Source organism: Balearica regulorum, chromosome 7 (assembly GCF_011004875.1).
Source record: "Balearica regulorum gibbericeps isolate bBalReg1 chromosome 7, bBalReg1.pri, whole genome shotgun sequence".
In the NCBI taxonomy this organism is placed as follows: domain Eukaryota; kingdom Metazoa; phylum Chordata; class Aves; order Gruiformes; family Gruidae; genus Balearica; species Balearica regulorum.
In genome coordinates this window covers 14,909,889-14,937,877 of record NC_046190.1, presented here as the reverse complement: position 1 = coordinate 14,937,877, position 27,989 = coordinate 14,909,889, and the positions used below count along the sequence as shown (strand labels likewise).

Genomic DNA, 27,989 nt, shown 5'->3' with positions numbered 1-27,989 from the left:
TCAGGCAACAGCCAAACTGGGGCAAGGCAGAGTGCTGCCAAGCAGAGCTGGCAGAATAACCCACTGCAGCTAGGCAAGAGCAAGTCTGGGTCTCTGGGAGACCTTGGCTGCCTGCCTTAAGTTTTGGGAGACACTCTCCACTATAACAGTGTAAAACAGCCACCAGGAATTTATCAGAAGTCATCCCCAGCTCTGCAAAAAGGTGTCAGATCAGGTCACAAGTTGTTCACAGGAGAGACTGCTGTCAGATAGCTAAAAACCAGAAATATAAGCATTTGCATTTGGGGTTTTTTATTGTTTATTTATAATCATTTAAAAGGTAGAGAAGGTTACAAGCAAGTCAGACACAGACCCTCACAACCCTCCAGGTTTCCAGCACAACTCTGAAGTCCACCCTTCCAAGAGACCAAGCTGTGGCAATGCTATGGTTCACACAACTCCAGTAACCTTGCCAGAGAGCCAGCACCTCCAACCAGAGCCAAGTCAGACCCAGAGCAGGGCCTCACACAGCTATTTCCACAAGGACACATGGCCAGGAGAACTGAGCACCAGCTTACCAAGTGTAAGAGTATGGGGACACCAGGATCTTCTGCCAGTGTAGGGAAGTGCTGCATACAGGCATTGCACAGTGATTAAGAACAATAGTATGGTCATAAACAGCAGTGACAAGACATGCAAACAATTGCTTTTTACAGTGTTCAAGAACCCCTCTCTCCAACACCTGCACTGCCCCCAGCCTGGAGGAAATCCTGCTTTGATCTCCTTAACTGAGTGCCAGGAAAGGAGCCAGCTTCCAGGACCTTCCCTTGGACAGGGTAGGAAGAGGCCCCATCTTTTAATCAAGGGCTTCTGTCTGGAAATTCCCCCCACCAGACTGTGGCCACTTAACCAAACCAGTGGAAAGTAAACATTCATTTCAAAACTAGGACCAAAGAGCTGATCCAACAGACAGTCGAGTGCCACGTGGTTGCTTCACAAGATGGGCATCATGCATCAAACAGGGTAAAGCTGCCGTAAGCTTGTGGAGGATGGGGAGCAGTTAAAAGCCAATGGGAGTGGTGGAATCCATTGCTTGTGCTATTTGCCAGCTGCACCAAGAACAGCTGCCAACTGGTTCCCACAAGGGCTCTGGAGCATCTGGCCATTGGGCAACTGACTACATCAATGTCTCAGTTTCTTTTTCTTCTTACGGTTCCGGTCCTCACTGCTGTCATCTGCCTCACTGGCACTGGGGGTCACAACCCGCTGAATGACTTTTTTTTCCACTGTATATTCCTGTTCTCCTACCTTGGGGTCTCCCTTGACCAAGAACTCCCCTTTACGGTAGGTTATGGAGACATTCGTTCGCGGGTAGGTGCCATAAACCCTCCTGAGATCATCCTTCACAAATTCTGGGAGGTCTTTCCTTGGTCCAAACACCTTTCCAAGCTTCCCCCATTGAAGCTCCCCTCTCATTGTGAAGCCTTCTGGCCACGTGTCTCGATACTGATCTGACCTCTGGTAGGTAGTGTAGGGGTTGTAGTTTGCATAGGGATTGTACAGAGGGATGGGGACCACAGGAGGGAAGTGCCAGGTGTAATATGGACGGAAATAGGGATTGGAGGCACTGTAGAGATGATGATACTCCACCTGACCTCCTGCATAGTCAGGGTAGCTGTTCCGGTCCACCACAAAGGTGATAGGTCGGCTGTAGAAGTTGTGCATATGGATGGGAGGGAACATCATGGAGTTGGTTGCGTCTTCTGCTCTCCCAGCCCGCAGCAGTGGGTAGGCGTAGGCAGAAGGTGGGATCACAGTTGGGTAATACTCCCGTGGCACAAAGCCAGACTGGTACATGGTACAGGAGCTGGGGTTTTTACACAGGGGACATTTCTCCAGAGCAGTTGCTGAGTCTCAAAAGCTGTGAGGACAGGAGGGGAAGAGAAACAATTTACATTGGTTATATACATTCCAGAACCAGGCTGAATAAGGAGATAGACCTAGCACTGTAAGCATACCAACTAATTAATCAAAGGAGCTACCCACATCTGCAGCTTGCAGGGGCAGTTACATACCAAGCACAAGCAAAACCCCATTGCCAGCAACTACTTGTTACCTGCTCAGCAAGACTCATCATTTAACCCACCCAGATCTCAGAGTTATGAGGATGGGAACAAACTGGCATAAAACCCACTGAGGGCAGAAAAGATGGCCTCATATCCTCATGGCATGGCTCTGCACTGCTGGGAGGCAGCAAAACACACTGCGAGAAGCTAAAGGCCCTTGAGCAGGCATAAAAATGGGGAAGGCAAGCACAAATGAAAGAAGTCCAAAAATAAAGAAAAACAGGCAAAGAAAGGAAAGAGGATACAGCCCAGCTGCAATTGTTTTAGCTACCATCCTGCCCAGACAAGGGAATCAAGTAAAAGAGTCTTCAACTGTCCTTGACTTTCTCCCCATCCTCCCAAAGCCCTGTTTGTACTCTGATAAGCAAACAAAAGCTATGCCAACCATTTGTTTCTAGAGCAAAATTCAGACGCATCTACACATCTTCAAGTTCCCACGTAAAAGCATCTTCATTTTGGTCTCACTAGTTACCAGTCACATTTACATGTGCATTTAGCTTGAGCTACTCTGACTCCCAGCTGAACTTGTTCCTAGCCTGCCCTCACCAGACAAGCCAAGAACCCTCCAGGGCATTAAGCAATGTTCTCCTGTGACTCATTATCTTCTCCCCAAGGGCAGGAAGGAAAGCTGTATATAGCATGGTGGTGTTTGTTGTTTTGGTTTTTTTTTTTTAAGTTTGCTACCAGAGGAGACAGGGAAAGACCATGTACAAAACTCAAGGCAGCCAGTTCCACACCCCACACACCCCCTCTGAGTTCAGATCCTGTAGGCTCTTTTTGCTTCGGTCTTAACTACAGATTTGCCTCTCACATTAGCTGTTGACAGGAAGGCAAGATTAAACTCATCCCTCAGTCCAGTGCTCTACTACAGCCTAACAGAAATTTGGCAGTCCTCTAAGAACCTGCCACCACAAGCAATGCCAGGTACTACACAATGCAGGTTTCTTTTTTTCCAACCAGCACAAGTTGTTCCTGTCCCTTGAGGTTTGTAATCTGCACTAGCTCAAGCCTGCTTTTGCCATGGGTGCAGAGCTAGAAGTCTGCCCCTGCTCAGGGGAACAGCAGTAGAGTATTTAGACAAGGCTAAGTAGTACCCTTAAATAAGACTTGCAGCTTAGGAGTCAAAGTCCATCATAACCATCACCTCCCCTGAGAGGAGGAAAAGAGTTCAGCCTACTTCATTAAAGCCCTTACAGAGAATGGCCCAAACAGCTTTAAGCAAGATAAAGCTCAAAACATCTTTGACAGAGGTCTCCACAGCTCACTAGCAGGTGTTGGGGAGGAGGAGAGCAGGCACTGCACTGCTTGCTGCATATAGCCCGGCTTAAAACAGAGCATAGCTCAGGCACCTAGCAGGCAAGGACAGGGCTGGATGCCCCTCTGTGCTTGAGGGCTCCTGAAAGTCTCTTCTCAAGTTTGCCTGACCACTTTGAAGAGGTTTAGAGCTGAGCCTCCTGCAGCCGGTTTGAGCACACTTAGTCTCCTTTCAATAAAGGTCTAACAATTAGCTACTTTCCAAACACATTGCCTGCCTAACTTATCCAGAACCACTACAAAAATCCAGAGGGCTATTGTGTGTCAATGGCAGCATGAGGTAGGTAAATGGACTAAGTGATCTCCTCTTAAAAACCAGTCTCAGTATCTCTTTTAATCCAGTTCGGCCCCGCACCCCTACTGAGATCCACAGAATCACTTCCATAGATCCATCATCTGCAGAGAGACCACACAGTTCTCACATGCATTGAGCAAAACCAAAGCAAGCCCAGCTTACCCTCCTACTGGAACAGTGTGCCGCTTCTTGCCTGTTTGGGACAGCCCTGGGGAAGCTGTTATGTCAGATAGTTGAAGACCAGCTCTTACTCAAGAAACTACAAATGTGACCATTGACCATCTGCTGCAGCACCCTGCATTTTGGCTGGCAGTAGCAGTGCTCCTGAGCCTTCCCAGCAGCTGGGGAAGAAGGGGTAACAGGCTAAGTCACTCATGTTGTAGCACTAAGGCAGCTGCAGCACAAGTATTAATTGCTTTGATTTTGCACTGGAAAAAAGGGGAACAAGCTGGTGGCTCAGCCAGGCAGGATGGCACAAAAGAGGAAGCAAACTGAAGAGATAAGAGGGAGAATGAGATGACAATTAAGCAGGGCTGGGAGCACCCCAAGGCAGTATTGTCACATGCCTGACCACAGAAGTGAAGACATTTCCCTGGAAGCAGATCCCCAGAGAGAAGGGTGTTGACAGCCAACACAGCATAGACAATACTTCACAGCCCTGGAGGAAGTTTGCAAATCCATCAGAGCAAGCCTTGGCTCAGTTGCCAGGGCTCTGGCTGGCTTTGCTTTTCCTGCTCTCCACTGCACCACTGCTTGGCACTGCCCAGTCCCTGCCTGCTCCCCAGCACAGAGCTCTCAGGATTGCTCTGACAGGCTTACCTCTGCAAGCACTAGGGCCCAAATCTCCACTCCTGGCTTGCAGGCACAGCCCTGCTCTGAATCACAAGGTGTGCTGCAGCAATGTTTTGGTATGCAGGAAGCACAAGGCCCCTGCCCTGCTCCTCCAGAGCTGCAGCCTTGTGCTCCCAGGGGCAGACAACATGGTTTACCCCATTATAGCAGTTCCTGTTTTCATCTTGACCTTCAGGCTGCCTCAGCTTCCAGAGGCAGGTTTTGGGAGACCACAGCTGGAGCAAAGCCCTGCTAGACTCTGTAGGGCTGAGCTACAGTGTGACAAATCCATGTGAACAGGAGGAGAGAAGGCTTTGATAGCACCAGTACCAGCCTGCCTGACCCTGTCCCAGGAGGTGAGAGCAGGCAGTGCTTCAGGGAAAACAGGGTTTGCCAGAAGGGTAATTTTGTTAGACCATCTGATGGCCAGAAGGCATCAAAACCCAGATGCTTAAAACCAACTCCCAAACACCAGCATTACTTAGTGGTATCCCTCGAGGAAAGGATCCAGCCCTCAGTCTCTTCTCCCCTTCTTCACCTGCTCCTACTTCTCTTGTTTGTCCAGTGCCAGCAGCCAGGGGCTGCCCTGGCTTTGGAAGTAAACATCCAAGAGCCTCCAGCTCTTCAGGAACAACTGTAAGACCAGAAGGGCAGAGGGGATCCTGGCTGACCTGTCTCTTTAGGCTACCATCCACTTCCTTCCCTTGCTCCAATTCCAAGCTCCGCTATGCCCTGGGAAGAATCACCACATCCATTGTCTGGCACCAGGATGTCCCAAGCAGGAAAGGGTAAAACTGTCCTTAAAGCTTAAGCTGAGCTCTGCTGAATGCCTCTGTCTTCCTGAAAGCCACTGACAGCCATCAATATCCACCAGCTCCTTGGTGGCCCAGACTGAAAGGGCAGATGGGCATGTACCATGCTGTGCCTGGGAGCCAAGCCTCCCCAACCAGGGCTCTGGGAGCTGTGGCTGCCAGCAGGGAGCAACAAGGGACCAACCTAGTAAGAACAGCCACAGCAAGAGACAAGGCAGCCTCTCCCTGCAAGCCTTTCCAGCAGTTTTGGCCTTGCTGGAAAAGGGTTCAGCCCCACTTGGCTGGAGCTGAATGAGAAGCCAGGCACAGAGAAGGAGACAAAAATCCTAAGGTCACAGCCAGCTGAAACAAGATCATCTCTGCTTGGTGAGAACATGACACTTCAGACTCTTCCTGGGCTTGCCAGCGCTGACTCCAGCAATTCCCTCACCCACTGCTCAGCCATCTGGCAGGGCCTCTGCCTCCTCACATGTCTTGGTGCAGGTCAAGAAGACTGACACCACAGCTCCCAAAATACTTAATCTGCCAAGCAAAGCATGCTTAAGTGCCAGCCAAGCCAGACAGAGTAGCTATGGAGCAATCAAGCAATGTTTGCAATACAAGACCTGAGAGTACACTTGATAGCTCAAGTACAGAGCAGATTCTGTTTCACCCCTCTATTATGCAGTTACTAAAGGTGATGAATCCACCACTACTTAATACCGAAACAGCCAAGACCAGTAAGGCTGTTTAGTGTCTAAAGCAACAGAAATTACTTCCTAGTAATTACAGAACAACATGGGTTTGCTGGACAAGTCTCAGGGCAGAAGAGTTTTACTGTCACCCCAGATAGCTCTGAATTTGGGGAGCTTTCTCTTTAGGTAATCATGGAGCACAAAACTCACTGAGCTCCAGAAAGCACAAGAAGGCATAAATATTCAGGTCCATGCCAGACAGCACAGTCTGTAGGAGAAAGATTAAAGTGAGCCTCACTAGGCACAGACCAACATATGAGGTATGACAGTACCAAACATGTGAAACTTCATACAAATATCTCACATGTCTGGAGAGATTGGTTTCACCAAGTCTTTTGTCCACCTGAAGCAGCAACCAAAGTTAGCTGGGCTTCTCAGGTCAGGCTAGCAGTTTGAACTGGTTATTTAGATGCCTCTTTGGGGAGCATACCAAAAAGGAAATACAGCTCTAGAGAGGTTTAGCCCAAAGGGGAGGACATGGCCATCTATTTTACTCTAAGGATTGACCAAGACTATTCTTTCCTCATGCCATTGCCCTGTGATCAGCTTCCAAAGAGAACAGGGTGGAACTAGATGATCTTTAAGGTCCCCTCCAACCCAAACCATTCTACAATTCTATGATCCCACTTTGCTACCTTTTCTTTTCCGCTGTTACATCACCGAAACTTTCAGACTCTTCTTTCTGGCTTTCTTCCTGCCCTGTTGTTCTCCTCACCCCACAAAACCCATAGATCTATTGCCATTGCTCTGTAGCAACTCCCAAGGGTACAGTGATGAATACTGCAAAACAGTATTTTCCCCTAACCAAGGGGATGAAGAAGTCATGAGTTACTTCCAGTTAGTTTCCCCATTTTGAGCAGACTCTGCAAAAGTGTTGCCATCTGACAAAGCCTTTGCAAACACCTCTCTTGGAAAAAAATCAACCCAAAATTTCAAGGAATGTTCTAGAAGTGACAAGTTAAACCCAAACTTAAGGTTTGTCCTCCGCAGCTCTATCAGACCCACACACTTATCCAGCATTCTAGTAGCTGGAGACAGTGCATAGGAGAGAATTACAACAAATAAGGTGGCTTGTTGTTTTGGTGTGGTTTTTTTTCCTTCTCCTTTTTCCTTATCAGTTCCATTCTCCCTATTACCAACATAGGGTCATGCTCTGCTCAGGTCTCTGAAGACAGACTTACCCAGGAGAAGACTCCCAAGTACAACACAATAGCTTTGCTTCTCCTTCACCAGTACTGATCCTTAGGACACAGGCACTTGGCTGCCTTCTTAAAGGGGATGCTGTCACTCAACCAGACTTGCCTGGCAGCAACACAGGAATTCAAGGAAAGTGCAATAGCTTGTTACAAGCTGGATCCTTACAGGCCTTAATCTTCATTTAGGGGAGCACCTTTCCACACCAGTGCTGCTTAATCATGGAAGCACTTTTAGATTTTGCCCCTGCACCCACCCACCCCCCCAAGGTGAAACATAACCACAGGTTTTTGCTGCACTCTCCAAGAGAAAAGCAAACCCATGCTGTCCCAGCAAAGCACTCTAAGGAATCTTAAATACTTCCACAAGGTTACTACATCATGCTAGTACAACAAGGTACCACAACACAGTAGTTGATTAACAGCAGTACTAACTAGGCCTGGAGAGAACAGGTCTTGCCTCCCATTTGCAAGGCAAAGTCCAGGAGAGCCCAAGGGGAGGACCAACTTCATGGAAGAGACAAAATCTCATAGCATCTAGAAAGGGAGAAAGATGCTTGTGTGGGGGCTGAAATGGAGTAGGGCCACCTCTGTCCCTCTCCTGCTTACACACTGCACCCCTGTGGCCTCTCCGGTGGCACAGAGCACAGCAGCCTGCCAGTTCCCACGCTCATGCTGCGCAGCAGGCCAGCTCAGGAGGAGCTCTCTGCTTCAGACTTGTATCCCCAAGTGTCACCATGGTCACAGATTTCCGCATGCAATTCATTTTCCATGGAGCAATACCAGCTTCCTGTAGGCATTGCTGGCACTGCATACCAGGAACTGGACCACTATTGCACACCAACATCTCCTCATGCTGATCCTCTCAGATATTTCTAGACAGAAAGTTTGGCAAGGGAGGAGAACACACAGCCTCTGCTTCTCAGCAAAGGGATAAGGCTGTTTGCCACACTGCCTTGTGCTGTCTAGTATCAACAGTAAAGGAAGATAACTGATACTGAAAGCAGCTTGAGAACAGCCCACGAGATAAAAAAGGTTTTGCAGAGAAGAGCAGGTACTGTGAATGAAAGCTTAATGATTCCACAAAGAGGAGTAAAGCTACAAGGTGGAAAGGGTTTGAGATAGGTTAGAAGTATGACACATGACTAGTAGAAACATGAGAAACTCACTAATCCAGTTAGTTTTGTACATTTGTGCTAAAAGGAGCTATTTTTGTGAGATCAAAGAAAGCAGCAGCACAGGACAGCAGACAGATGGAGGTGGGTGGGCCCCCACCAGGCACAGAGCTGGTCAGGAGCAGCAGCTGAGGGGTGACACCTTCACCTTGGCAGCAGGTCAAGCACCCCAGGTTTCCAGACTGGACCAATTCCTTCACCTGTTCATCTCTGAACTGAACAAAAGTTGAGGAGCCTGGAGCAGCCCTTAGCAGCAGGGCACCAGTCTATAGGCTTTGTAGAGTGCAAAAACTGCTGGTCCACGAGGCTCTTCAGCCAGGAAGAAGCACAGTTGCTCCTCTGGCACACTGAATGGTACAGCTGGTACCAGAGGAAGGTCTGCAAGCAGCCTCATTGCCTTCCCTCCCCAAACCACTCACCCAGTCCAAGGAACTTCCCCAACAATGCTGGAGATCTGACCCAGCCTCCCCCACACCACAGGGGGTACCTTTCCATCAGTAAACTACTTTACTGTCCAAATTCTTACAGTTGCCCAAGCCAAATGAAAAGATACCATCAGCACAGCTGATACCAAACCTCCTCTGGGGATGGACAGCCATCCCTCTCCTTTTGGGAGGGCCTCAGACACACCAACTCCCTCTCCAGGGAACAAGTTGCCACCCTGCCAAGAGGACATTCACACAACACTTACGGCACTTGATGCTCCCCTCCAAGAGGTGGGCTCAGAACCACTCCCAGCTCTCACCCCTTCAGCTCAACCAAGAGGGAGGATTTCAGTTCTGAAGCCAGAAGAGCCCAGTCATCCTGCTACCCATGAACTCTGCTGTTACTAGCGCACTGCAAAGAGCTCCAGCTGGCGCCAGTAACTGTGGAAATAGCAGTTAATGTGTATTACAGTCACCCCTTACACAGGCCTTTTGAAGGAGTAGATTTGTTTCAGCTATTCAAAGCAGCATTCCCAGAAAACACTGACATCTAGTATGGGTTTGGCATTTATTTCTGAGGTCTGTGCAAAGCCCAGACTCTGTATGAGGTCACAACACCAGGAAAAGCCCTAGTCATTGCAGAGCAAGTCTTTACTTGACTCTGATGATCTAAAAACCACCCCCTTGCATAACTCTGCTCAAATAGCAGTGAAAATGCTACTCACTGCTAACAGAGATGTTTGGAGCCACCACTCCTCCTACTCTCACTGCAGCTGCTGGATAACACAAGAAGTCTGAAACAGCTGCACTGCCAAGAATAAAACGTGGCGAGTGTGACCACAGGGTCACTGCATCAGCAGGCAGGGCTCTGGAAGCCACCCCTGCTTGCTGCCAGGGTGATGCTGACACCATCACTCCTTCAGCCTCTCCCTGGGTAGAGATGTCTGCTGCACCAAGGTCTAACTTTTGGATAAACTCCAAGCTTTCTTGACATATCCTCTGTTTGGCATAGCTTAACTTCTGTGTTATTAAAGCTCCCACCAGTCTCATCTTCCTAGTAATCACTACCCTTCCATCAGAAGTCTTCCCCACCTGAGGTTCAAATCTCTGTGCTCCGTGTCTCAGGATCCCAGTTGGCCCTGCCAGAAGCTGCCACCTTTTTCTGATCTAAACCGTTTCCAAGACAGTGGTGTATCTAGACACTACTTTTTGCTTTAATCAAGCATATTTTAATCTGCATTTCATAGTGTTCACAGTCCAAATGATCCCCTCCATGTTCAGACACAGCCTGCACAAACAGATCCCCTCCTCCTCTCCCTCAGGAGTTCATCTGATATCCATCATCTCCATCCACACACTCTTCTTCAAAGAGAGGATATCAGTATCACTTAGTTCAAGCTTCCAAAATGGGACAGGCCCCCAGCTGTCACTTCTGCCCAGCTGTTCTCCTTCAGATTGCAGTCTTGAGACAACTGACTCAGGAGACTAACTTTTATCAATCACACCAATAGATCAATACCTCATTAACACACCCCTAATATCACATCTTTCATCATTTTGCACACAACTACAAAGCTACTAATCAAGTCTTATGAACCCCACACAACTGCTATTGAGTTACAGGCCTGTCACCCTTCCCTTCCACACCACGTAGTACTAGGGTGCAAGTGTAGCCCTCTTTGCTCTGCCCTCCCTCACCCAGTCTTTCCAACATAGACCTGATGGAGAGTTCAGCAAGTTGTCCAAAGAACATCAATCCAGCATCCCAGTTGGGTTTGGGTCCTCAGGTTTCACTACCATCTGCAGATATCTCCTCCAGTCAGCTGATCCCACCTTCCTTCATCTCATTTTATACCTTCTTCTCTGTTTCTATCATTTCAGGATCCACTTTTCTGCCACACTCATGCCTTCCTTCCTCCCACCAGTCTCCTCCCAAACAGACAATCCACCCCTCATTACTTCTTCCCCATTGGTCTCAGTTTTGCTACACCCATAACCAAGTGTGGCATTTCTGATATCGTTACTTCAACAATCTCAGCTTTACATGGTATTACTGATATGGTACGGGTGGCCTTGCAAGGTTCTACCCTGCAAGAGTTGCTTCAGACACCTCTATAATTATCTGGTTCCTCCTGGTTACATGTTTACTTTTCACACTCCAAGTCAAATAATTCTGGTTTGGCCTTCAGTCCTCTGCCTTGCTCCAGTTACTTACAGGTACTTATCTCACACACAGGCAGTTTGCATAGCAGAGCAAGATGTTTTGCACACTTGTTTTTGTGCTTTCACAGCATCCCACTCCCTCAGCTGCCTGATTTCAAGGGCAGAGACTTCTGATGTTCTTGGGAGAGTCTCCTGGTGCCCTGCAAAGGCCATAGCCGGTTACACAGCATGGTTCTCCAAAGGGGCTTCACATTGACAGTGCATTTCTTCTAATGGTTAACACACACTAGCATCCAATGTCACACCAGCCATTTGCATTTTAACTGCTTGTGCTTTCAGTACACTTGGACCCCATTCCTGTGCATCCTGCATTGAGGGCATATGGTTAAGGAGCAAGGAAGGTGTAACTGCTTATGCACTTGAACTAGATCTTCCCATGGGATTGGCACCACAAAAGGTGGGACAGGGCAGGAAACAGATTATCCAGACTTTGGGGCCTGTATTGCATATAATCTCTTTAGCATATAAAAATACCTTCTGTTACAACAGCAACACATACTGTATTTCTAGCTTAAGTTCAAACATCTGAGCTAGAATTACCCATAGCAGTACCACTCTTATTGCATCCCCCAAGGCAAACAGCTGCAGTGTCTGCTGATCTACAACTTTGTAATACCGGTTTTTAAGAAAAAAAACCAAATACCTTCTGTTATGGTCTTTAGACAATACAGAACATAGCTAACAAGTAACATTATTGATTTTTTTTAATGGGAATCAAAAGGCAGTCTTATGTTTCCAAGAACACAATCACTCAGAGAAGCCCTTCTATGTCATTTTTTCCAAACTAAAGTGTTTAAAGCCTATCATCACACAACAATAACAATTTACATTAGTATCTTTCACAAGCAGAAGATGCTAGGAAAGTTACAGGCAGGAGTGCTGGCATGAATCAATACCCCAACTGAGTTATACTACCCTACGTGGACTTGCATCTACAAAATAAAAGAGCAGATGTGCCAGGATGAGACATTGCCTCCAGGGGAATTTAAGCATTTATGTTTTCAAAGAGCCAAGCAAAGTGCAGAATATCCCAGTTGTGCACTACTCCTACAAACATTTAAACTAGCACTAGTACTGTTTTGCCATTGTAACTGGTAAAACATTGCAACATAGACAAGTCTTTAGTCACAAGCACAGAAAAGAGACAGACATTTGTTGGGGGTATGTGTACTCACATCCTGAAAAAACCCATCCAAGATGATGCCTTCACTTAACTAAGGAGCAAGAAACAGTAGGGTACACAACCTAATCTTAAGAAAGCAGCTTGCTTTCTGCACTCTCTTTTTACCAACATACTTTAATGACACACACAAAGCCAGGAGGTGCATTAAGATATCACATCACACCTTACAGAAGCTTTCCTATAGTAACCAGGGCTGCAATACCTGCCTGAACATGCCCTTGTAGCTAAGGAATGCAACAGGGAGCTCATTCCTTCAGCAGTTACATTACATACTCAGATAGGGAGCTTTAAGCCTAGCTACCTACAAACAAAACTACTAAAGCTAATGCAAGGTACATGCCTTAGCTAGTGAGATGCCTTACAGGAGAAAAAAAAAACCAAAACAAACAAAAACATTGAACATAAAAACTCAGGCATAGTAAGGACAGAGGTCACAAGCAAAGGAACAGCTGAAGGCAGCATATGAAGCCAGTACAAAAAAAAAAACTCAAAAGCACTCACCAAAACTCCAGGTTCTTCCTCAAAGCAGCAAACCACTATTAGCAACACTCAAAGGAGAGCTGCAAATTTTAAAGTAACAGACTCAAGAACATGGGAAAGAGCTCACCACTGAATGCTTGGAAATAAACCCTACTTTTTTTTTCCTCTGCTCTACTTCCCTCAAGCTTTTTATTCACACTCACCTACCACCAACTAAGCTGATATTTATACTCACTGCTCATTCAGTAGGTTGTAATTAAGCAAGAAGCCATACAAATGGCTCCCATCAGCACTACCTTATTGTAAGCACCTGCACTGTCATGGGCCCTTGCAGATACAAATCCCCACGCAGGTGTAAAAAGGGGGGACTTGGTCTGCAAGGTCAGCTCGTCGTTGCTCAGCACAACTGCTGCACTAAGGCTTAATGCCTTGCTCCGCTGCAGGCGATCTCCGTAGCTGAAGCTAAATACCTACAAATTGCTCTTTAATTACAAAAATCTGTTGACTGCAATAGATTGCCTGGTTTCTATGAGTTCATAAAAATGACGTGTTTTGGAAACTGCTAGTAAGCATAATACACAAAAACGTTGGGAAGTAATAGGATGCAATGATACTTTTCTGAACGCAGCAATTAGGCTTTTGCCTCAATTTCCCCTGGTGAAATTTGTGAGTGGTTGGACAGGAGCAACTGTTGCAGTGCGAGGTGGAAGGCGATGCGTACGCCAAAACCGGGAGTTGCTTCTTTGAAAGCTCCGAAGAGAGATCTTAAATAATAAAGGACAACAACAGTCTCTATTTCCCGAAATATATAATGTAAATGAATCTTGGGAGGGAAGTGTGAAGAGAGAAGTCCTCCCGGCCCGGCAGCGTTTCCATGGCGACAGGCGCGCCGCGACCCGGATGGACCATAGAGGAGCCGGCCTGCTCTGGCTAGAAAGGCCCACGGGGAGCCTTTTTCCTCTGTGGTTCCTGTTCGTTGAGGGGTGAGTTTAATGCAAATGAGGTGGTGAGCGACTTCACACGAGATGGCGGCTGGGAGGGCGCGGCTTCACTTGCCAGGACGCAAGATGGCCTCAGGCCGGAGCCGGGCACGGCACGGGGCGGGGTCGGGAGGCCGCTAGACGCGCATGCGCGGACGTGGGGTTCAGGCGGCGGCACGTCGGCGGCAGCGCCGGTAACGGAGGCAGGTAGGAGGCGCTGAGGGGGCGGCTGTGGGGAGGGTGCAGCGCTTCCCCCGTCCCAATTCCGGCCTAGGTTTGTCTCCGCGCCTGCAGCGGGGCTGTCTGGGCGGGGTGGGGGAGACGCTCCCCTCAATGCAGTGGGGTTGCCTGGGTGGGGTTGGGGGGTTCCCCCCGCCCTGCATTGGTAGAGCCCCGTCTCGTGCCTTCTGCCGTTACTCTGGACGGTCCCACGCGGGCCCGGGGGGTGTTCTCCCTCCCTCCTTGTTGTCAGCGCCCCTGGGTGAGGGCCTCAGTTCGTCTGTCCCCTGCTCTGGAGCTGGTTTTGCTTCCACCACCTCGCAGGGTCCCGGCAAGGAGAGGTGGTCCTGGCACTGCCCACCCTACCTGGATGTGCGAAAGGAGGCCCTGACAGCACAAAATGATAGCTGTGCTGCTGCCCGGCTGCCACTTTCTATGTCGGGGCTGCTAGGCCTCCCCCCACGGTGGGGGGACCCAGTGGATGGGGTGCTGGGGGGGGCAGTGCTGCTCGGGCCAAAGAAATGGTGTCCCCATCTCTGGCCTTTCTTTGCAGGCGTCACTTGGCTCCCCACGTTCCTTTCTCACATGTGGGATGTCGGCTGCTTTAGTTGGTGACCTAGTGCTGTGTTTTTCAAGCCTAACCACCACAGAGATCTTTAGCGGCCTCAGTGGCTGAGCTTCCTTCAGCCCTTTGGTTAGAGGCCTTGTGGCTGAAGCTGGGGTGTTAGGGGGTAGCTGCGGCATTGAAAGGTTTGCACAGGGGAAGAGTCTCCCTGGTGAGAAGATGAAGCTAGTGTAGCAGAAACTCCTGGTTGCTATACTTGGGCAGAGGGGTAAAAAGTGCTTCTCACCTGGTGCTTCCTATTAAGTCTTAACAAGAACAGGTGGTAGCTATGCAGTAATTTCTTCTTGCTTCTGTGATTCCACTCTTGGGGGTTGTTTTCAATAAGGGCTTCATATTTACTTACAGAGTAAGTACAGACTAGAGTTACCTGTCAATGATTCCCATACCAGTGCTGTGAAGGCCGTTACAAGATTAGCACTTACACTGATGGTAACATCATAGGGAACCAGTTCTTTATCTAATACATTTTCCTTGCACTGTAAAACAATGAATTTTTTAGAAAAGGGATACCATTAAGTGTCTTACCAAGTTCCAAGACTATAAGATTTACTGAGTTACAGCTATTAACGAACCTTGTAATCTCATTATGGAATGAGATCTGATTTAACAAGATTGCTCTGCTGGAACACAGCTCCACAGAAACCACCAGCTGGTTCAAGATGTTAACTGTTATCTTTGTGGCAGTTCTGTTTACCTGTATGTACTCTGCAGGAGTGACAGCAGCACCTGATGGAAGCACATGATTGCCTGTAATAAGAAGGGTGTTACCAAACCTCCCATGATACTCAGGCATCTGTGATTGTTGAATTGGCAAACAGTACTGGGAAACACCCTCATGGCCTCTTCAAAGTGGCACGTTTCCTTGGCTGACCCAGGTGGTATCAGGTTCTCAAAAGCTTCATTGCTTTAGTGTTCAGATACCAGGCTGCTGTTGGGGAGTTCGTTAATGTTTCGTGTGGAACTGTGTTTGGCATTCCCTCGAGATTCCCTGTTAGCAAGTGGATTATCTGAGGAAACATGGCATTAGGATTTCACAAGTAGTACAGTGGAGAAATTGAGAGTTTAGGAGATATATCATCTCTAAGAGGGTGCACAGGATCAGAGTTTGGTCAGAGGAGCCTAGATTTTGCGGAGCGTTATGTCTAGATAGGAGCTTTCCAGGGACAGGAATAGGATTTTGAGACTTTTTTTGGTTTAAGTGGAGGCTCTTTCAGTTTTATTCAGTGAAATAGCTCCATGGAGGGATTTCCTTTCTTACTGAACAGAGTCCTGCCAGAATCTAAATAGCTCCATGGGATGAGGACCCACTGAGGTGTCTGTGTTCTGGAGGCCTCCTTGTATAGCATGTGTGGGGTGGGAAGGAGTGTGCGGAACCTGGTCCCTGCTCATAAAACAGACTTATCACCAGTGGATAAGCCTGACCAGATGAAGACATCCGTGACTGTTTCCTCTGGTTGAGAATGTCACTTACAGGGTCTGGGAGGAATTGGCACCAGCACCAGGTGCTAGGCTGGGATGGGTCACAAGGCATTGGCTCTTTCCTGGGCGCAGCTCCAGCCTGGCATCCTTGAGGATGGGGCTGGACTGTCAGCAGCCCAGTCCTGTCTGGCTGTGATGAATGTCTAGAAATAGTCCCCTCTTGGGTGGCTATTCCAGCTGGTGGATTTATTGTGTTGCAGATGCGGAGACACAGAGCTGGTATATTTGCCTGGCCCTCTGCTTTAGCACCAAAAGCCACCCGAAATCCAGAATATGCAGCATTAGCAGTGCGGTGGTGGCTGGAGCAAGCACAGACATATCCTGAAGTGTTATTTGGGATATTCCAGCCTGCATTACCTACATAGTGGAGAATGAATGGGAAAGCCATGCTGTTGCTGTGGACAGGTCTGCAGATGACTATTTTGGGTTCCTTAGTGGCAGCTTCAGTGTTTAGGAATCATCTGGCCCTGCTTGAAAGACTGGCTTGGGCCAAGATTCATGTATGTGGCTCTGTTGCCAGCTCAGTACAACTGACTTCAGCTGTGGAAGGCTGGAGCTCAGCCTTATTGTAAGGCCAAAGGGTTGCTGAATCACCATGGGACACAATGATTCATGGATCCAGCTGTGAGCTGGCTAGGAAGTTAGAGCAGATGTGCAAGCCCCAAATGTGTGTTTCCAGCCACCGTACGCCAGCACTCTCAAACAAAAGTAATGCTTTCCTGGTAGCCAGTATTTAAACATCCTTCTCAAAGAGATAAGATCTGCAAACGTCACTGGCGGGAGCAATGTCAGATGCGGAGGTGGAAGTTTCTGAAATAAAGGCTAGTTGCTTTCTAATTTACAAGCTTGTTGCTTTATGACTGTGCGCTAGAAGTTCAGTATGAATGAATGATAGCTATTCCCTCCTGCAGGTCCTTTTCCCATTACCACTTAAAGCCTAATGTTGAAAAGTTCTGACATACTCCATGAGTAATTCTCCATCCCAAGGAAAAGGTTATGAAAATACCAGTGTGGCAAGCTTAAATAACAAAGTACTTTGGATGTAGAAGCAAAATCTACTTTTTACAGACAAACGTGATTTGTTTCTTTTCATCCGCACATTTGCAGATGAGGAGGGAAAAAAACCCCCACATAAAATGACCTAACAACTGTCCCAGCAAAGTGAAATCACTTAGAAATGTCAGCTGGCTGGAGGGGTTGTACATCTGTGAGGGAGTGATGAGGGAGAAGGAGGAGAGGAGGTGGAACTTCACTTTCTTTAAACAGTGCCCTAGCATATAAATGGCAAAATGAGGTGTCTCTGGAAACTTCAGCAGCTGTGGTTCGTGCACCGTGCTTAATGAAGCATCATTTGGGTGGGCACACATGTAAAGTGCAGCACTAAGGACCAAGCCTAGAGCAGGCTTTGCTTTCAAACAGGTGTTGGGTAGCGATGTCAAGTCCAGGTTGAGAACAGCGCTAGCAGGTCAGACGTTGGTCTGTCTCTCCCCATGTTCTGCCCCATGGCGGTAGCGGGAGATGCTGCTCGCAGGAAGGGTGTGTGAGCCTGGCTCCTGTCTGTGGGCCTTTCCACTTGTCCACCCCCAGCATGCACAGCCCTTGGATTAGGGATCCTAGGGGGGATTTCCCTGCCTGTTCCCTGTAATAGCTGTTTCTGTGCAGCTGTTTTCCATGCATTTGTCTAATCCTTTGAACCTGCTGCCCATCTCTGCAACCTCCTTTGGCAGCAATTATCAGATGTTTGCTACCTGCCAGGTAAAGAATATTTTCATATGCTTTAAACTGATTTCCTGCTAGTTACAGCGAGTGCTCCCAGTTCTTGTGTCCTGGGCACGCAACAGTTCCACCTTCACCTTATCCTGGGCACGTGGGACTCTCTAAACCTTGGTCGTGTCCCCCTTCAGCCTTTGCTTTATGCCTGAAGAGTCCCAGCTGTTTAGTCTTTCCTCAGCAGGCAGCTGCCTCAGTCCCTTGGTAGCTTTAGTTGCCCTTATTTGATCTTCCTCATTTCTATGCCTTGGGAAGTTTGTAGTGAGGTTAGATGTGCACGCAGTGGTCAAGGTCTGAATTCACTCAGGTTTCATACGGTACAAAATGATGTCATCTGCTTGCTCTCCATCCTGTTCGTGAGGGTGCCCAGCACTCCAATACCTTCATCTGCCCTTGAGCTGGTCCTCTTAGAAGGCTCTTGGGGAGAGACGCAGGACTCATCCATGGGTCAGTTGGCTTAGCTCTCCCTTCTTCTTAACCTTTATCTTTACACATCACAAATTCTTGATTCCTTTTCAATTCATGACTGTACAAAATGCAATTTCCCCTTGGGGCTTGTCTGTCTTTATGTCTATAAAAGTTCATTGGCTGAATTCCCCTCCAAGCAGTGTCTTCCTTTTATCTGGCCGTGGGTTTTGGCATGGCAGGGATGCAAAATGGTGGCTCTACTCCGTGAGGACTCTGCAGTCGGATCAAGTTGAGGTCTAGTGCTTTGGCTGGGAGTGGAGCTGATGTGCAGTTTCAATCTGGTGATGTAATTGATTGGAACAAATGCTGTTCCTGCTCCTTCTGAGCTAGTTATGAGGAATTCCTTGGGCTAGGCAGAGCAGAGGTTATTTTTGCTTTTCTAATCTTACCTAGAGGTGGTCAGACTCACGGCTTCTGGGAAGTACTGAATGGGACTGGAGTTTCATCAGGTTTCATACCCAGTCGTTAATTCTTCCCCTTGATCTTCTGCTTGGACTTGCTGCAGCTGATGTTGCAAGCCCAAGAAGGCTGGCTTGGTGCAGTTTCCCGTTTCTGATGTGCTCATTCTTTCCTGCATTGTGAAGTTGTCCCCACAATGCGTCTGAGTGCAGACCCTGGAGGGCTGAATCAGGAGTGACTTCCACCCCTTTATCTTGCTTGTGACAGCATTAAGATAGTGACTCTGTCATCACCTGTCATGTGTATGCTGTGAACACAGCTTCTTAGGATAGCATGGGCTGGAGAAGCTCGCTTACACTGATTTAAGAACCCTTAACATCTCACCAGATACATGTGTGCCTCTGAAGAGAGGTGCCTTGTGTTTTGCCTTTGGTCTGTAGCAACTTGAGTGTGAGAGGGGCTTAGTCTGAAAATTGCGAGAGTACATCGTGGGAGGACAATGGTCCCACCTCCTGTCCATGCTGGTTTAAGGAGTCCTCCACTCACACCTCAGCCCCTTGTGAACATACAGAGACTTGTTCTGGTGTAACGCTGCTGTTTCCACTTGGTTTATTTCCATATATATTGCTGTCCAGCCAAAGCATCTTTATTTCAGATACTGATCCTAAAATTCTAGCCACCCCACGAAAGCTGGATGGGTGCGAAGTGACTCTTGGTTGCCTTTATCGCATGATGGCAGCATGTCTGCTGCATGCTGTCACGTTCTGGTCATGTCTTTTCATGCCACAAAGCAGCAATGCTGCTTGCCATAAATAACTCCTGTCTAAGCCAGCCCAGGTGCACTCAGCTGTGACTGGGGGAAAGCAGTGTGCATGTGTGAGATTACATCACAGCTGTTGTCATTTTTATTTGGCTAAAAATTTACACTGGTACCTAAAAATGTTAGTGGCTAGGTGTGTTTTCTGCAGGCTGCTTTGTTGTTTGCAGCCATCTAGCCTGATTCTTCCTGTGACCTTGCCTTTGAAGAGCTGGAAAGAGCTAATCAGCTACTTGCTGGGTAACAAAGAACATTACAGGGTAAAGGACGGGGCAGCCTGCTCATGATAGTTGTACGCCTGGGAGCCCACAGCCTGGCCTCAGCTTAATGAAACAGCTTTAGTGCAGCAGACAGCTTTAGTCTCTTAAATCCCCTCCAATCCACTTTTGAACAGCTCCTCAAAGCAATATGAATTCTGATCTCTGCTGGCAAAGATTTACCAATTAATTTGATTCAACTTTTAGTTCATTTAAGAAATTGAATCTGATTTCATTTTATTTTATGTTTTCTCTCCTGCAGGAGCAACAATGGATTGGCCCCAACAAATATGTAGCAGGTGTTGGGAGAAGACATCCCATCTGAAATGGAGGTGATCGAGGGAGCTGAACACTGACTACACCAACATGGGGTTGCGACTGTTCGCTTGTCTTTTTCATTTGCCCACTGCAGTGATCTATGGGTCCCTGTCGCTGTTTGTTTCCATTTTGCACAACGTATTCCTCCTGTACTACGTGGACACCTTTGTCTCTGTTTACAAGATTGATAAACTGTCCTTTTGGATAGGAGAGGTTAGTCTTTTCCATAGATTGCTGCCCTCTTAAGTAAAAAATTCTGAAATCAAGATGGTTCCTTGCTAGAAGTGTGAGGAGCATTAGTTGTAATAGCAGTGTTCCCCTTTGGAGAGGGAGCAAGGGAGCCTTCTGAGTGCTAGCTTGGGCTTACTGGTTTTCCACACTTACATAAACAGAGAAGAAGCTGGGATAGAAAGCCCAGAGACTTTGTTCTTAAGGCTACCTTTCCTCTGGGGATGTCGGGGTGTTTCACAAGCAGGGAAAACCACTGGCCTCACTGTGTTAATCTGGCAGTTGCCCCAGACCGAGGAATCGTACAGCGGTGATGGGGCAGGGAAGGTGCACTGGGATGTTTCCAGCTGGTTGTTCAGCATGCCAGCTCAGCACTGCTTGCTTCAGTAACAGAACTGAGCTGTCCTGTGGTTTGTTTCACTGTCCTGTTTTCTTTCCTAGACAGTGTTTCTGATCTGGAACAGCCTCAATGACCCTCTGTTTGGCTGGCTGAGTGACCGAGTGTTCCTTAGCACACAGCAGTAAGTGAAGTTCCACCTCCAGCAGAGGCTGGGAAATTCTTCAGTCTCTGAGGGAGATGATGTGAAATTGGCAGCTTTAAAATGATGGTGTGGGAATGGTATCTTGGGCACAGAGCTCTTAAATACCTCCTTTTCCTGGCATCATTGAAGTTCAGTGCTCTTTGCCTGTTATTTCAGTACCTGGCTGTATAGAAGAAATCACACAACTATCAGGTAGAGGTGACCCTAACCCTTAACAATCACATGAGTGGTACAGAACCTAAAATATGGGCTTCTAAAATCTCAAGCCCTTGCTATATGAGCAAGCCTCCTAGTGGGGTGTTGGAGAGTGTCTGTATGTGGTTTGGGAGATACAAGGCGGGAAAGGACAATTATTTCCATCTGGAATGCCTCAGTCCAGTTGTTCCCAAACTTCCTGGATCATGGATCACTGTTGGCCATTAGTGTGTCTAATGTATTTGTGTCAAGCTTTTAATGAAAATCATGATAGGGCTTCCTGCAACTAGTAAAAACCTTGAGTGCTCATTGAAATAATTTACATTGTGTGAAGCACAGACAGTGCAGAACTATCAGGGAGAGACTTGCTCTGGAGAAAAGAAAGTCCCTTATTTTATTCTTTTTGGCTTTCTTAAACCCATATTTTCAGTATATTCACATATTATGTGATAAGGTATCTGATGTGGGTGCTTGTTGCATGAGCAAAAGCTGTGTTTGTGTCTAGGCCACTTACACAACTTCCTTGGAGAGAAAGAGAGAGAGAGAATACATGGTCATGCAGGGTTTTGTCCAGGTGTCTAAAATTCTTGTCTTCTCTTGCAGGCCAGGAGCAGAGATTTCCTCCCCAGAAGTAATTTTGAAGAGGCTCAGAGCGCTAAGCCACAATGGCCCCCTCTTTGCCATCTCTTTCCTGGCTTTCTGGGTTGCCTGGGCTCATCCTGGTTTGCAGTTCCTCCTTTGCCTTTGCATGTACGACAGCTTTCTCACCATGGTCGACCTCCATCACAACGCCTTGCTCGCAGACCTGGCTGTTTCAGCAAAAGACAGGACTAGCCTCAATTTCTACTGCTCCCTCTTCAGTGCCATAGGCTCCCTCTCTGTCTTCATGTCCTATGCAGTGTGGAACAAAGAGGACTTCTTTTCCTTTCGCATATTTTGCGTTGTGTTGGCCCTCTGCTCCATCGTTGGTTTTACCCTGTCCACACAGCTGCTTCGCCAGCGGTTTGAGGCTGATGGGAAAGTGAAATGGGACCAAGAGTCAACCCTAAAAGAGTAAGTGTCACCAATTCTGTGGCAGGAACAAAGGCCTAGTGTAGATTTGTAGAGTCCTTTTACGTACTGCAGCAAACTAAACGTGTGGGAAAATCCAGGATGAGGCAAATTTTTGTTAATCATCTATGGTTCTTGTTTGTTGATACAATTTTCAGAATCACCTCTGTCACACTGGCTCCTAGTGCCCACTGAAAATAGGACAAAACTCTCTCATGACACCCCTGGCCCAAACTGGAGGCAGAGCCCTGACCTGCTGTATGGCCATCCAGTGTTTGGAACATGAAATGAGTTAATATCTAGAGCACCCAATGAGGCCTGTGAGTGGCAAAATGTCAGAAGCAGCTTGTCATGAAAGCATTCCTGCTTAAGCATGAGACCACCTTGCTGCCCATTCCTATGGAGTTGGACAAGTGAATGTCTCTTACCCTTTTGCTTGCTTTAGCTACCTGATAGTGGCTGGGCTGTTGGTGGGCCACAATGCAGCTGGTTTTCCCCATTCAGCTCCCTTGCTTTTCCTTGGGCTGCCTCACTTCTTGTCTCTTGTTATGAGCTGCCAGCATTATGCTGTACTAACACAGCAGATCCTGATGAGATCTGCCAGGTGAGCTAACCACGGGGATCTGGAAGAGGAGCATATGGGTAGTGGAATGGCTAATAAGAGGAGAATGCTGCTTTTTTTTTTAACGGACAGAAATCTGAATTTTGTGTTCAGAAGACAAATGTTCTTTGAGAGACATGTGGCCTGTGGTTCTTGCTAGCAATAAGCAAACGTTGTTGTAGACTTTGCTGTTTTGATTTGATCTAGGGAGAGGGAAGGTTGGGATTGGAGTTGAAACAGCTCTGCATCTATACAGAGAGAGCTGGGGGCTCTCCCTTCTTGGTGTGAGGGATTCACGGTTGTTGTTTTTTCTTCCTCTCCCTTTAGGCTGTACATTGAGAAACTCTCTGTCCCCCAGGAGAAGAGAATCACCCTGGCAGAGTACCTCCAGCAGCTCTCCCGGCATCGCAACTTCCTCTGGTTTGTCTGCATGAACCTCATCCAGGTAGGCACAGCAGCAACACGTTGTGATTCAGAGTATGAGCGCTGGCTCTGGCTGTTTGAGGTGGTGATTCAGCAGGATGTGAGTTCCCCAGGAAGGGCAGAGGTATTCCCAGCACCCACTTGCTCTTGGAGCCTCCCGCACATGCTGGCTCATTCAGCAGCTGGTAGCCACTCCCTCTGTTTGCACCCCGAGAATACTTCCTGAGCAGGATGTGGGGTGCTCCTTCCTCTCTGCAGCATAGGCTGGATTATGGGGCTGGCTGAGCTCTGTGCAGCCCCATCTGGGGTGCCAAAGCACAAGGCCTGCTTGTGGTGGGGACAAGTTCAGGAGTGCAGTTTTCTGGCATGGCTGTCAGCACAATCTCCTCTTCCTCCTGCTTTCCTGAGGCTCACATCACTGTTCTCACTGTCCAGCTGGATCCAACTCCCAGCTGGCTTTTGCCATTGCTGTTCTTCATCCTCTTCAGTGATTGCTACCAAATGCCGGCAGCCTTGTGTGCTGCAATCACAGCTCCTGTCTCCCTGGGGATCCCATGGTTCCCCTCAGGCAGGCTTTTGATGCTGCTCTGCATCTTTGTGTTCGAACCTCGCTGCCGTCTCATCCTTGTCTTCCTGACAGCTGCCTCCTGCCGTGCCGCTGTGTCCGCCAAACCCTTGTGGTCACTGCTGTCACCTCCTTGCCCTGCCTGCCCCAGCAGCCCTGTGTGCTGAGCAAGTGCCCCGCAAGTGGGGAAGCAGTACTGACCCCAGGCATACAGTGAGCATGGTTGGTAGCTTTGCGGTCTCAGCCTATGGTGTTGTAAACTCCACAGCCAAGCTCTTGCTCTGCTGAAGTACTCCAGGCCTGTCCTGCATGGTCCCTTGGCACAGGGCTTCTAGGGTAACAGAGCCCAGAGGGCTGTTAGCTTTTCTGTTCTCTCATACTGCTGTTCCTGCTGACCAGCTTGTCTGCATGCTGCCTTCACAGGTTTTTCACTGCCACTTTAACAGCAACTTCTTCCCTCTGTTCCTGGAGCACCTGCTGTCAGACCAGATCTCTGTCTCTACTGGATCCTTCCTGCTCGGTGAGTCTCAGGTGGGACTGGAGGGAACAGCTGGGTTAGGACCTGGCCTGGGTCTGGATTTTCTCTTCCCAGTATCCACTGGGGAGAGGTGTGCTCACACGCCGGTCTCTGGGCTGTAAGATCTCTCACATGCTTCCCTGGGATCAGTTGTATTTCCTGGGCGCAAGAGAGGTAACCTGGAGCCTTTTCTACTGGTGATGAGCCCATGTGCTGGACTCAGGCGTAGACACCACAGAGGTATTGCTCTGAGCATTCGTGGCTGCAGATAGTGTCCCCAGGATGCAGCAGGGAACACAGCCCTGAATTTAATCCCTTTCTCTGTGGCGTGTGGACCATTTCCATCCGTGGGCACTGGTCCTAGAGTTACCCTGGGAGCGTTCAGTGTGGGCCAGGTCTGGTCATGCTGTCCTGTCCCTCTTGTTTCTGCTCCAGGGCTGAGTCCCAGCCCCTGTGTGACGCTGGGCAAGTCTTTTCTTCCTTCCTGCCCATGAGGTTGATGGAAGAAGGTCTCCCTCTGTAGGAAGACTGTGTGCTGTGCCACAAAACCACCGAGTAAATCTGCTGTAGCCTTCTGTATGTGCGAGGGGGCTATTCTGTACTTCCTGTCCTACGTACAGCCCTGCTGGCCTGCCTGTCGTTACTGATCCTGGGGGCGTGGTGGATACTGAAACTCCCTCAAGCTATTTATGCCTCTGTCTCTGCTCAGGTGTTTCCTACATCGCCCCCCATCTCAACAACCTCTACTTCCTGTCCCTCTGCCGCCGCTGCGGGGTTTACGCTGTGGTTCGAGGACTCTTCTTCCTGAAGCTGGCTCTCAGTGTCGTCATGCTCCTGGCAGGACCTGATCAGGTGTATCTGCTCTGCATCTTCATTGCCAGGTAGGCAGGCAGCACTTGCTTCCCCTGCTCTCTGCTGCCTGGAAATGACTTGCCTCTTTTTTATGGAGGAGAGCGGGAGGCAGGGAGCAGTAGCCACGTGGCTCCCAGCTCTGACAGCACATGAGTGTGGGACAGGTCATTGCAGAATCTGCCAGCTGTGCCTGCGGCGGAGTGAGGGAGGCAGTGATGCTCAGGAGGACAAAGACCTGGCAGGGCTGGTGGCAGCCTCTCCAGGCTGCTGAGCTGAGCTCCCCACCTCCTCTGCAGCCTCAGTATGTGCTGCAGGTGCCTGTCTGCTTCTGGCCCAGTGCGTTGCATCCCCAGGCCTGTCTGTGTGGCAGGTCAGGACTGAGCCAAGACATCCATGCAGGGTACACAAGGCTTATTGCTAGCAGTGTTCCCCTCCCATAGCCAGGGCTTCTGAAACTCCTTTCTCATCTTCTTCTCCATTTTCTCTGATCTGTCACCTACTCCTGTCATTTCTTGGTGCCCCTGTTCAGTGATTTGCCTGTTGTTCTGCAGCAACCGGGTGTTCACAGAAGGGACCTGTAAATTGCTCAACCTGGTGGTCACTGACCTAGTGGATGAGGATCTAGTCCTGAACCGCAGGAAGCAGGCAGCCTCAGCACTGCTCTTTGGGATGGTGGCTCTGGTCACCAAGCCGGGCCAGACCTTCGCCCCTCTGATCGGCACCTGGCTGCTCTGCGCGTACACGGGTAAGGCTGCTCCTGGGGAACACAGTGGGGCAGGAGAGGGTGGATCTGTGAGTTCAGTGTCCTCCACCATGTTCTGTGCCCTGGGTGGGTACAGAGGCCTCTTCCGGTTGTTAAGCTGTGCGTGGTCTCTGCATCTGCAAGCCCAGTCACTTGGAGAGAATAGACAAGGGTCCGTTCCCACTGTCCCCGTTCTCACAAAGTCTTCTCTGACACCAGGCTACGACATTTTCCAGCGCAACCCCTTGAGCCACGTGGTGAGTGCCCAGCCGAAGCTGGAGTCTGCCGCAGCCTTGGAGCCAACTCTTCGCCAGGGCTGCTTTTATCTCCTTGTCTTCGTACCCATCACGTGTGCGCTGCTGCAGCTCCTCAGCTGGTCTCAGTTCAGCTTGCATGGGAAGCGTCTGCAGATGGTGAAGGCTCAGCGCCAAAGCCTGTCACAAGGCCAGGCACCAGAGGTGAAAACAATTTAGGGGTGTCTGAGCCTCTGGCATGTTGCTGGTTGCAGGCCAGTGCAGGACTGCAGGCTCAGCGCAGGGATGGCAGGCTGAGAAACCTCCGTGTTTACAGTTCAACGGTGAAATGCTGTAATGCCAATGTTTACTTAGTCCAGGAGGCAGTTGCTGGGGAAGGCAGAGAAGTTCAGTGTGTGAGGAGCCTGGGATAGATCGCTTGGCCATGGGAGCAAGAACACTTTATCCCAGGCTGTCCCAGGACACCGGAGGCTGCTCATCCCAGGGGAAGGTGCTGGGTTGCAGCGTGTGCTGGAGACAGCTACATCCCCAGGGCAGTCCTCTGCCCTGGGCAACTGCGACCTCTCTGGCTGAGCAGGAGGGGACTGTTCCTTGCTGGAGCCCTGCAGCTTTGGGGAGTGGGAGGCTCCTGAGTGACCAAGTGACCGAGGGGGTGATTGCAGGACAGCAGGAGCAGGGATGGGAGGACCCTGAAGGCCTTTCCCAGTAGCTGGTACAACCCCTCCCACATAGAGTGCTGCGGTTCTTGGACCAAATCTGCTCTTAGGCATTTCTTGTTCCCAGGACAGTATCCTGCACAGCCAGGGTCTGCCGGCTGTGCTTATTTTAAGCTGAGGCTCCCCACTTTGTGGCCTTGCAGAGGGCGTTGTTGCTAGGCTGGGAGGGAAATCCACTGGGCTTGAACTGGGTTCAGAGCCTTGAGCTGGAACATCTCATCTAGCATCTCCTGGTGCCTGTTTATCCCTCCTCTCCCTCCACAGCCGCTTCCAGTTGGTGCTGTCACACAGCAGTGCTATGAGCCCTCTCCCATGCTGGTTGGGGCTGTGGGGCTGATGTCTGGGAACCAGCTCCCAGCTGAGCCGATGGAAGTGCCTCCCTGTGCAGGGCCATCTGTGAAAGAAACCTCCCCGACATTGGATCAGGACACCATCCCTGGTGAGGCAGCCTGGTGCCTTCCTCTCTTGCAAGGGGAGAGCACAGCCTGGAGGAGAGAGTGGGTTTTGCTTTTGTGCCTTTGATTTCTCTTCAGAGCCAGTTTAACACAACACTTGGGCAGTCACGGGGGTGACATTTTACCTCTGTGGGTAGAGGCAGACACTTCAGCTTCTTTCCGCTTAAAATGGTGCCCCAGAGACATGTCTGGCTGCTGAGACATGGACCCAAGGAGGAGGGTGGGTGGTTTGGCCTCCCTGGTTCTGGCTGGGAGCAGACACGACAGGTGGTCACCAAAGGGATCCATCCCTGAGATGAGGGAAAATCTCCTCCATCCCTGCACTGTTTGGGGCAGACAGAAGAGCTGTTCTTTGTTTAGTGCCAGCTTCCCCCAGGGTCTCGGCCCACAAACCTGCCCTCTTGCCTCAGGACATGGCTGCCTTCTGTCTTGGACCAAGATGTTCCTGCCACGAGGCTTCTGTAGGTCTTGATGGTTCAATCATAAGTTATTTGTGTGACTTCTAACAATGTTTGAGAATGATTCTTCATTTCATAAATTAAAGATGATTTTTTTTCTGTACTGCTTGGTCATTTTTGTAGCAGGTACATCTAACCTGTCCAGGTTCATGCAGCTGCAGGGGCACAACTGGTGGTACAGGAGAAAAGGGGACACAAAACTGTGTGCTGGGGCCTGGGCCTGTTTCTGCAGGGGGGTGAGAAGATCAGCAGGCTGGGGTATCACCTGCTTTTTGGGGGGAGGTGAGTC

General features: G+C 49.1%; 2 protein-coding genes across 8 annotated transcripts; one reads left to right on the top strand and one right to left on the bottom strand.

The window, feature by feature from the left end:
- Window positions 1-280: 280 nt before the first annotated feature.
- C7H10orf95 (chromosome 7 C10orf95 homolog) lies at window positions 281-12,922 on the bottom strand. 6 transcript variants are annotated; one of them, XM_075758057.1, is made up of 2 exons: window positions 12,283-12,412; window positions 281-1,900 (listed from the first exon to the last, which is right to left on the bottom strand). In XM_075758057.1, the coding sequence occupies exon 2, from the start codon at window positions 1,834-1,836 to the stop codon at window positions 1,162-1,164; it is 675 nt and encodes a 224-aa protein (XP_075614172.1). In that variant the 5' UTR covers window positions 1,837-1,900; window positions 12,283-12,412; the 3' UTR covers window positions 281-1,161. The 6 variants fall into 6 exon arrangements, with proteins under 6 accessions (XP_075614172.1, XP_075614174.1, XP_075614173.1 ...); XM_075758059.1 differs by lacking the exon at window positions 12,283-12,412 and adding an exon at window positions 12,792-12,922 and having other exon boundaries at window positions 1,162-1,900; XM_075758058.1 differs by having other exon boundaries at window positions 1,162-1,900; window positions 12,353-12,410.
- A 995-nt stretch (window positions 12,923-13,917) lies between these two features.
- Window positions 13,918-27,803, top strand: SLC68A1 (solute carrier family 68 member 1). 2 transcript variants are annotated; one of them, XM_075758053.1, is made up of 9 exons: window positions 13,918-13,957; window positions 20,047-20,116; window positions 20,772-20,851; window positions 21,671-22,120; window positions 23,046-23,163; window positions 24,130-24,226; window positions 24,933-25,104; window positions 25,627-25,820; window positions 26,037-27,803. In XM_075758053.1, the coding sequence occupies exons 2-9, from the start codon at window positions 20,111-20,113 to the stop codon at window positions 26,288-26,290; spliced, it is 1,371 nt and encodes a 456-aa protein (XP_075614168.1). In that variant the 5' UTR covers window positions 13,918-13,957; window positions 20,047-20,110; the 3' UTR covers window positions 26,291-27,803. The 2 variants fall into 2 exon arrangements, with proteins under 2 accessions (XP_075614168.1, XP_075614167.1); XM_075758052.1 differs by having other exon boundaries at window positions 20,047-20,315.
- Window positions 27,804-27,989: the final 186 nt, after the last annotated feature.

Excerpts from the sequence above, each read along its gene's own strand:
- C7H10orf95 (XM_075758059.1), bottom strand. The coding sequence starts at position 1,836 with ATGTACCAGTCTGGCTTTGTGCCACGGGAGTATTACCCAACTGTGATC.
- SLC68A1 (XM_075758052.1), top strand. The coding sequence starts at position 20,151 with ATGGGGTTGCGACTGTTCGCTTGTCTTTTTCATTTGCCCACTGCAGTG. Across the intron at positions 23,164-24,129 it reads TCTGCATGAACCTCATCCAG|GTTTTTCACTGCCACTTTAA; the intron begins GTAGGCACAGCA and ends CTGCCTTCACAG. Across the intron at positions 24,227-24,932 it reads TACTGGATCCTTCCTGCTCG|GTGTTTCCTACATCGCCCCC; the intron begins GTGAGTCTCAGG and ends GTCTCTGCTCAG.